Raw genomic sequence first — 9,513 nt, 5'->3', positions numbered from 1 at the left:
CCCCCCCCCCCTCTTTCTTGCATACATTTAAATCAATATTCCATTTACATTTTAAATGTCTGATCAATTTTGACTTCATTTTGTGATATGTTATCCTGCTCATGATCAATTGATTTATTTTCAGAAAAAATTGGAGCATCTAAAGAGTCTTGATCTATTCAACTGTGAAGTAACAAATCTTAATGACTACAGAGAAAGTGTATTCAAGCTCCTTCCTCAGCTGACTTATCTGGATGGGTATGACAAAGATGATAAAGAAGCCCCAGACTCAGATGCAGAAGCTGACGGGGATGGTGTGGATGAGGAGGAAGATGATGAAGGTGTGTATTCTGAACATAACATTTTTTTTTTTTAAAGCTACAAGTGTGTTTCCTTGAGGCCATTTTTATAATCTGGTTGATTTTTACATAATTGTCTAAAGCTGGCCATACACTGTGAATTTCAGAAGCTTCTTGATGAAGCGTTTGAAATTTGCTTAGTGGGTGGCCCTGTTGGTAGCCTTCTGTCTGGCATCCTTTGATCCCAAAATTTTTTTTTAAAGGAGTTGGTCAGAAAACTGTTGGGCAAACAGTGATGGCAGTCAGTCGGTTGCCATCATTGTTTGGGTATTCTGACGGCGGCACATCGCAGAAAACTACCATACCCAAAATTGACCATACTTGACGCTTTAAAAGCTTTTACAGCTCATCAGTTTAGTGTTATCAGTGATTGATGGCCCTAAAATTATTGCTCTCACTGCGACGTTCACGACAATATGTAACATGTGCGGCATAATGGGCGCAATCGTCGTGTTCGCAGGTCTGCGCACCCGTTGCATGTTTGCATGTATGGGTGGGGGCTTTAAAAAAAAAATTTGTTTTTTTTAATTCTTTTTTGTGTAACTTTAATATATATTTTTTGGGGGAAACGTAATTTTTTTTTTTCCTATTTTTTTCCACTTAACTTTATTGCTATCACATAAAGGGCTAAGAAACCCCCCTATGTGATAGATGTGACAGGTCCTGAGCCCGGGACCAGCGTGACAACGGGAGGGTGGGGGGGGGGGCACGGGCCGACAGCTCATACAAGCGATCCACCGGCTCTATGTTAACAGGCATCAGTGCCTGTTTTTAAATTGACGGTGTTTCCAGCTCATGTGCGTCCACAGTGGGCGTGGCTGAGCGGACGTCTAAAGACGCCCACTCAGATCTAGAGTGCGGCCGGCCGGGAGGTAGTTAACACACCTATAGTGTTAAGACATTCAGCAGGCATTTTCAAGGCTTAATGGCTCAAGGCGTCAAAATTGCTTGCAAAATGTCCTGCAAGTAGGAGAGTGTGTTAGGGTAAAGTGATGTAGTAAAGGGAAGTGACTAGCAGTGACCACACTTCTATTTATTTTTATTTTTTTAAGGAGTCGCAGTAGCTGGGCAGACTATGGTCATACATTTCTGGATGTTGCTCAACTGTTTAAATTAGCCGTGCAACATTTATTTCAGACATGACCAGTTCTGGCTGGTCATGTCTGAAATACACAAAAACACAGGTGTGAAAGAGGCCTCAAAGGCCAAACAATGTTGCAATTTTTTATTTGACAGCCAAACAATATATCCATCTAGTAATGCAGTAAGTAACACAATGCAGTGCTGTTTATTAATATGATATGCACTTCTTCAGAAAAAAAATCCCAATCCTTAATTTCTGGAGACGGCAACCCGCAGATGTAGCAGTGCCGTCCATCCGTTTTTTTACTACGGGCGGACGGCAAGAGGTTAATACATGCTATGCCACTTTGTTTTCCAGAAGGTGAAGATGAAGACGATGATGAGGATGAAGGTGAGGAGGAAGAAGATATAGATGAGGATGAAGATGAGGATGAAGAGGAAGAAGTAGGAGAGGATGAGGATGAAGACGCAAGCGGAGATGTAATTTTCGCTTTTATGCTTTTCAAATAACTTGTCTTGATACTGGCTGTTTATCTAGAATGTGAACCTAAATTAGCACCAGTTTATTGTACCAGTCTCAAAACTCAACTCCAGCTGAAAATGTTTTGGATAGAATAGGGAAGTTGAACATAAACGGCTATAAAAAAAAAAACCATACAGTGGCTCCTTTCAATCGAGCGTGTCGGGAAAGGATACGTTAACATATCTTCTAATCGCAGCATTACGGAGCGGATTTCACCGCTGTGACAAAAAACTGAAACTGCCTGACCCCATGTGTGTCATATGCGGCAACTGATGTAAATGGGCATTAGTTGGCTTACATCAGATTGCATCCGCACTGTCTAAACGGATCTCTGATCCCTTTGTTTTTCCGGACCTAACCGGGCCAGAGGTCATTGATGCTTAGGTGCCCAGGCCAAATTTAACAGTATCCACATGCATCAGTTATCTTGAAATAAACTCTGCAACTAAAAGGAGCATTAAAAGCAACCACTGAAGTAAATCTGTATGTTTTTAAAACCTTGTTCATGAGAGTGCCTTAAGTTATTTTCAAATCTATCTTGAGGACATCAATGCATTTTCTTTTAAAGCAGCAAAAAAAAAAAAAATCATCCAAACTATTGGTCATTGGTTGGCATATTCCTTATTGTGTTTTAGTGCCATTCTGGCTACCTCAGTTTCCAAGAGGAATCATTGCATCCAGGAAACAGCACAAAATACTTTTGATTTTATCATTGTGATTTATATTGGTTCTATGCATTAGTTCCAAGAAGTGCCTAATTGAACCTTGGGCCGTGGCCAAGGTTTATTCATGGGGTGTTGCCAGTTTAATGGGATCATTCATAAAGGGTCATAAGGCTCCAGGTACATGGGCATCTGCATTTAGAGTTTAAATTGACTTACTTGGAACTGCACTAAAGGGCAGATTTCTGGCATCTCCTCCTGGGTCCCCAGGCAAACACCCATTCTGCTATTGTACTCCACTACTAATTACTTGTCCTGTATATTTTATTTATTCAGCCAAACGATAATAATCCAGGCTTGTTTGTTTTTTTTCATTGATGTCTACATGTATGTTAAAACTGAAGCCAAAAGGGTACTAATCATAACTTTTTTCTTTCAGGAGGATGATTTGGGACCTGAGGAAGTAGAAGATGAGGAAGAAGATGAAGATGAGGACGATGATGAAGGTTAGCCTAATTCATAATTAGAAATTTTCTTATACCAGTGTAGGCTTCTTTCAAACATGGTAAACAGAGTTTACATTTCATCAATATCACATTGTCTACACTGTAAATGCAACCATTTTCTCTGCAACACTGACATTCCTGTAATGGATTATGATTCCTTTCCTAAGCAATAAGTCAGATTGAGCAGTTTGACTGGATTTCTTACAACAGCTGACAAAGCAGGCTTTCTAATAAGCTCAGTTAAATAACATGTACAATGACTTAGAGCAGTGGTTTTTAAAAAGGAAAAAAAAAATACTTGTTAGCCATCCTGGCTTGAGGCCTTGGCATGTGAAAAATGCCAGCTCTGCTATTCTGCTGTGACCGCTTCCTTTTTGCAAACCAATTATAACATACTGGCACCTTTAACACAACTGTGCTAGTTCATTGGCTACGCATATGCGAGAAAAAACTTATAGCACTCCCTAAGTTTTCATGTTATGGACATACAATTTGGTAAGAAATACAGCAGGTTCTCATTATTTTTGGTACTTTAAATGCAGCTATAGACATTGAAGATCACATTGTCTGATTGAATAGGACTGATGTTGCAGTCTGATCATTTGTTGTTTGACCTGTTAGCTGTATTTCTCTCACACCAAAGTGAACTGCAGTCATCATGTCTAACTTCATTGTATCATATGTGGCCGGAACGATCGCATAATGTTTTGCCTTTAGTCTAGTCTAAATATATTTTCTTCTCCCTTTTTTTTTTTTACCAAAGGGTTTTAGTACAAAAACTCGGTTGAGCGGACGTCTAGAGACGCCCGCTCAGATCTAGAGAGCTCCGGGCCGGCCGTTTTTCTACTTCGGCCGGCCCGGAGGCAGTTAAAGTATATAATAAATATATGTTCCCTATAAATTATTAGCTTGTTTGTTCAATAGAATGCTGCACAGTTAGAACCTCAGACAGGTTTTATCACTATATTCTCCTCGGTAAAAATCGTCCCAAGGGCAATAATGTCTGTCCGTTTCTTTTCCTTATCCACTTTTTATGAAATTTGTGTTTTACTGCCTTATGTGTTCCATATGACGGATTGCACCTGTTTCCCAGTGACTGTGCTGGAAGTGAGTGAATACTCCCAGCAGGGATACAAACGGCAATAAAAATGCTAACATGTATGAGAGGTTATAACCCCTTTTCACCCCGTCCAGAACAAATATTGGCTGGAGTTCCACTACAAAGTGACTGCCACTGTGGACCACTTTGAAAACATTAGTTGGCTGAGTGTCTTTGGTTTCATACCTTGTGATAATTACTTGGTAGAGCAAGTGAAGTCCAAACAACTGATCTGTGTACTGGTCAATGAAGCCATTGTCTATGCATAAAAACCATATGTTTCCAGTAGCTAGAGTTAACAAGGCAGTTTTGGGCTATATTAGAAAACACAATTTGCTCTGCAAACTAAATATCATTTAAGCACCTGACATTAAAGGAGAACTATGAGGTGGGTGCTTTTCACTCATCCTCATAGTTCTAGCCGACCTGTGACAATGAAACTGTCGCAGATCGGCTCAGTAGATCGGGAAGTGAGGCGAACACGTACCGGCGTTCGCTCACTTCTCGATCCTGTCACGGCTCTCTGCCGTGACAGGGGAGGGACTGGATTCCCCCCTCCCCGCTCAGATCCTCCAGTGCTGACTGTCAGAACGGACGGGGGAGGGGGCGGATACAGCTGGCTCTGCTTCTAGATAGGCAGAGCTAGCTGTCACTCACGCATCTTGTCGGGATCCGCTTCAGCTGCGGTGTCTCCGTATACCACGAGCTGTAGCTCGCGGTATACTGAGCTTAGGGTAACCGGAGGACGCTAGTTTGTGTCCTCCCGTTACCTTAAGGAGAACTATGGGGAAAAGCCCGAACCCCATAGTTCTCCTTTTTAAGTGTTTTATAAAATTAGAAGAAAAAAATCTACACATCGTAAGAAAAAAATCTATAAGACATTATACATATGTAAACATTAATAAATTTTTCTAAAACTGACCTCAAACCACTCTGGTTTTCCAGAATAAAAATAGGATTGAATGTAGAAAACCAATGCAAAGAATTAATGTTATGTACAAATGTATTAGGATATTTTATCAAAACTAGAAAACAATTTGTAAATGGGTGCAGGAGACTAGTCATCTTGTGTGTGAAGTATACTGTTCTGTACATAGTCCGCTCAATAATGTTAAGGACATGTTATCAGGTAGAGGTATTCCACTGTGCCAGTCATTAGGAATTCAATATGGCACCAATCCATGACTTTATTGAGAAGCTACTGTGTATTTTGGATACAATACTGTACATTGTGTATTGTATGTCCTCATGTAAAAATGTAATCGTATAAAAAAATTTAGATTTTTTTTTTTCTTCATATTCTCAGATTTGCATATTGTCACTCTAGAGCAAATCTATATATCAGGGAGGATGGTGACCGCTGCGATGCAACCAGTCATATAAAGAGGTTTTTTTAGCGTCAGTTAAGCCTGCAGTTTAGTTGACGCTTGAAATTCTATCATACCCATTATACATCATTAGATACTTAGTTTGTGTTGTCCAAATCTCAATTCATAACCTCAGTGCACCAAGACAGAAATAATCAACTGATTCATGATCTAATTTTATGGGTTTAAGTACTGTGCTCACATTCGTGGCACGCAGGGGGTGTGGTGGATTGGGTTATGGAAAATACTCTTTGCTTTAATTGGCATAAAACCATATGAATGGCTTTCTGTGTGGGATGCTTGCTTAAGAATAAAACCTTTTTTTTTTTCCCAGAAGAAGAAACTGGAAAAGGAGAGAAGAGGAAGAGAGACACAGACGATGAGGGTGATGAAGAGGAAGACTAAATTAATTCGGGAAATTTGAAAGAAAAAAATAAATTAATTAAAAAAAAGGACCTTATTGGTAAAAAGGAAAAAAAAAAAAAAAACTTTGTAAATAAAATCTTAACATTTTTGGGTCTGTTTTTCATGCTTTGCTTTTTTTTTTTCCTAACAGTTCCAATATTTTTTTACAGTAGGATGTTTTTTCGACAACTGCAGATGAACTATTTTTAAGAACATGAGTGAAATAAACATGTTACTATTTGGTAAATCCTAGTTGTATGTTTACATTTCTGAACGAGAAGTAAATAATTCTTAAACATGTAGTCCTATTTTTTAAGCATGTGTTTTGAACACTTTTTTTTCTTCTATGGTAAAGTTCCAGTTAACATATTTTTATAGATAAATCGTAGTTATTTTCATTAAAAAGACAACGCATTAAAAAAGTCTTTATGATCCATGTCCAATAATAGAAGTCATTTGGGAACAAAGGCTTCAGAGAGCTCTGGTACATGCACTTGCCTACTCCAGAAGCATTTTAGTATGGCGCCGAACAATCAGTTTTCAACTTTTGGTAATAGAACAAGGGCATACACTAGACCTGAATAATTATCCTTGGGGTTGTCGCCCTATTTACTACATACATAATTCTAAAAGCGTATCTAAACCCAGGAACAAATATTTAGTATATTGCAGCCTACCAGTCCTTAGATGCACAAAGAACCTTTTCTTGTGTATCGTGTTAACTGCTAGTTCCATCAAACCACCATGTAATAGAGGTAACAAAGGCAGACTTGTTTTTAACCTGTATGACATCTATGGCTGCCCCCATAGACACACCTGTGCAATTTAAAGCCACCCAGGGACAGGAAGTATGTTATTCACAGGATTTCCAGGTGAAAAAGAGGGAAGGAAACTAAAAACGAAATCTAATGCAGCCCCATCATCTAAGGACCAGGAAGGCTGAAATATTTTATTTTGCTTTTGGGTTTAGATGCACTTTAAACAGAAAATACTAAAATTACTTTTATTGATCGTACATCATGAGATACAGGGAGCTAATTCTGAAACCAATGAGTTATGCAGTAATCTTCAAGTGATTGGGCACTAGCAATTCAAAGCTGTAAGGATAGCCCTGTGTAACCCCTCAGTCTGCCTCATTATTTTGCTAGTGCCCTTTGGTGATGGAAACATTCTCTCTGCTCACTGAGAGACTAATGGCGTCGCAGCATTAGGTGATTGTGACAACTGTGTCTTTAAATTTGGTGCCATTTTTCTGCCTCCCTTGTAGTCTAGGGGAAAACACTGTGCTTGCACAGCCTCCCTTTTTGGTGCTGTATTGAGCCTGCCATTTTTCCTTCTGGTGTGCACATGCTTCTGCTGCTGTGAATCTGCACAGACACAGCATAGGGAGGAAATCTGCACCATACTGGGTCACTGCTTGCCTGTAAGTGTCTGTACATAGGCGACCTTCTGGTAGTTCGTGAGTACCTTTGGGGCTTGCCCTTAAAAAATGGCAGATCATAGATGTGGGTGGCAAGCTCTATGGCTACAGAACCTGACAATGGTTCCGGGGAATGCTCTTTCCCCTTTCTGCCTTTGCACTTCCTGCGGAAAAAGCAGGTTCCTCCAGTTCTGTGGACTCGGCCCAGAAAGAGTGCCTGCCCTGTGACATCTCTCCTAAGCTCATGTCAGAATACCCAACCAGAGCGGGCAGCTCATTGGCTGCCAGCTCTGATCGATCAAAGATTTTCCGACCAGCTCCTTAGATCAGCTGATCGAGGGATGCTGATCAAAAGGGTGCCGAGAGCGGCACACACTGCGAATTTCAACCAGTTCCACAAAAGCCGGCCGTAATTCGAACAGTGTATGGGCAGCGTTCGGGTCCCTGTTTTTTTAGAACCATGTGGACGAGGTTTAAAGCCCTCCTTTTAAAGCTTGGCTTCGCCAGCCCAGCTATTCACCCCAATGTTATGACTGTCTATAGCTAGAGACCCTGGGTCCATCTTGACAGGCCCTGTCGTTCTCAAATGTCTATATCCTTTCCCCGTAGCCCTGCATGTTCATGTTAATGGCTTGGCATCTATCCTTAAAATTTTCTGTAGGAGTCTTCCGTCAGTTCACATTCAACAGATCCTGTGGCTTACATGATGGTCTGCGGAGCTTCCATGCAAGGAGCACCTAGAGCACATGCCATTTGCCCTTTTAGGAAAATCCTTAGATACTTACACCGAGGAAGTCACAGGGGCAGAGAGTACCTTCTTACCTCCAGAAGACAACAAAACCTCTGAAATCTTCTACCCCCCTCCATTTAGAAAAGTTTTCTTTTGTCCTACCCGGGTACCAAGCCCAAGTTAGGCACTCAAACCCATTGTAAGTCTTGGCCCTGTAAGCCTGCAAAATTTCAAGTAGAAGCCCTCTTTACAATAAAGGGGCACCCTTCTTTCTCAGGTGGAGGACATTTGTCAGCCTCTGGGTTAGGGATGTTGTAACCAAAGGGTTTCAAACTGGAATTTCGCTTCCTTACCTTCTCGCTTCCTGTTGTCAAACTTGCCAAGATCACTTAAGGCCTGGTTCACACCTGAACGTTCTGTAGCGCATTCAACGCTCGACGAACGCTCTACAAAACGCTCAAACATCTAAATCCCATTGTATTAAATGGGTCTGGTTCACACCCTGCCGTATTTCCGCCCGTCCGAACGCGATACAAAACGGCCTACGCCCAAAGAAGTACATGTACTTCTTTGGGGGGTTTTGGTCTTGCGTTTCCATTGGGATACAGCCAAGTAGCCCTCAGAAACGGGTGTTTGTTGCGTGTTTTTTTTTACCGTGAATCGCATACGCGCATATTCAATACGCCTAGGTGTGAACCCAGCCTTAAAGATGGAAAGATCTCTTTGCTGTCCTAGATCAGCTCTTTTCTCAGAAGGTAATAGTTCCCATTCTAGAAGCAGGACGATTTCAGGGGTTTTAGCCCAACATGTTCATGGTTTCCAATGCAAAAGGGAGGCTTGTCTTATACTCTATTGGAAAATTCTCAAGTTCCTGTGGGCCCAAAAGTTCCATATAGAACCTACCCAATTGGTCATCTCCTCCCTGCACTTGGGTGATTTCCTGGCCTCAGTGGACATTAAAGAGGCATATTTGCACAACCTAATTTTTCCAGCTCACCAGTGCTACCTCTGCTATGTTGTGGACATGTGACACTACCAATTTGTTGCCTTTCCATTTGGCTCGTCCGCTGCACCAGTCTTCACCAAAGTGCTGGTCCCTTTTTGACTCTGCTTCAGTCTCAAGGGATTCCCATAGTGGAGTACTTAGATGACCTCAGAGAGTCCGTTGGCATCAGCCAACATTTACTGGACGATGCAAACCCTGCAGAGCTTCAGATTGGTCCTGAATCTCCAGAAGTCAACATTGAAACTTTTTCAACCCTCATAATTTGCACTAACTGGGCCAAGTACTGGACATGGCCCTGTTCAGGATCTCCCTTTCCCCAGGAAAGATCCAGTCTTCCCACTTCCTTGCTTTGTCCTTGTGGTCCAGGAGTGGCA

General features: G+C 41.3%; 1 protein-coding gene across 5 annotated transcripts in view; it reads left to right on the top strand.

The window, feature by feature from the left end:
• Positions 1–6,006, top strand: part of ANP32B (acidic nuclear phosphoprotein 32 family member B) — a 44,966-nt gene extending 38,960 nt beyond the window's left edge. The window contains exons 4-7 of one of the 5 annotated variants that reach the window (XM_018555084.1): positions 125–320; positions 1,783–1,901; positions 3,046–3,112; positions 5,913–6,006. In XM_018555084.1, the coding sequence (XP_018410586.1) occupies positions 125–320; positions 1,783–1,901; positions 3,046–3,112; positions 5,913–5,983 (453 nt within the window). In that variant the 3' untranslated portion in view covers positions 5,984–6,006. Of the gene's footprint in view, positions 1–124; positions 321–1,779; positions 1,902–3,045; positions 3,113–5,912 lie in introns of all 5 variants that reach the window. The other 4 variants (XM_018555085.1, XM_018555083.1, XM_018555082.1 and 1 more) reach the window with 4 other exon arrangements.
• The last annotated feature ends 3,507 nt before the right edge of the window (positions 6,007–9,513 follow it).

This window comes from Nanorana parkeri, unplaced genomic scaffold (assembly GCF_000935625.1).
Source record: "Nanorana parkeri isolate BGI_ZX_2015 unplaced genomic scaffold, ASM93562v1 scaffold183, whole genome shotgun sequence".
Classification (NCBI taxonomy): Eukaryota; Metazoa; Chordata; class Amphibia; order Anura; family Dicroglossidae; genus Nanorana; species Nanorana parkeri.
Note: the sequence above shows the minus strand (reverse complement) of the source record. Positions and strands in the feature narration are given on the sequence as shown.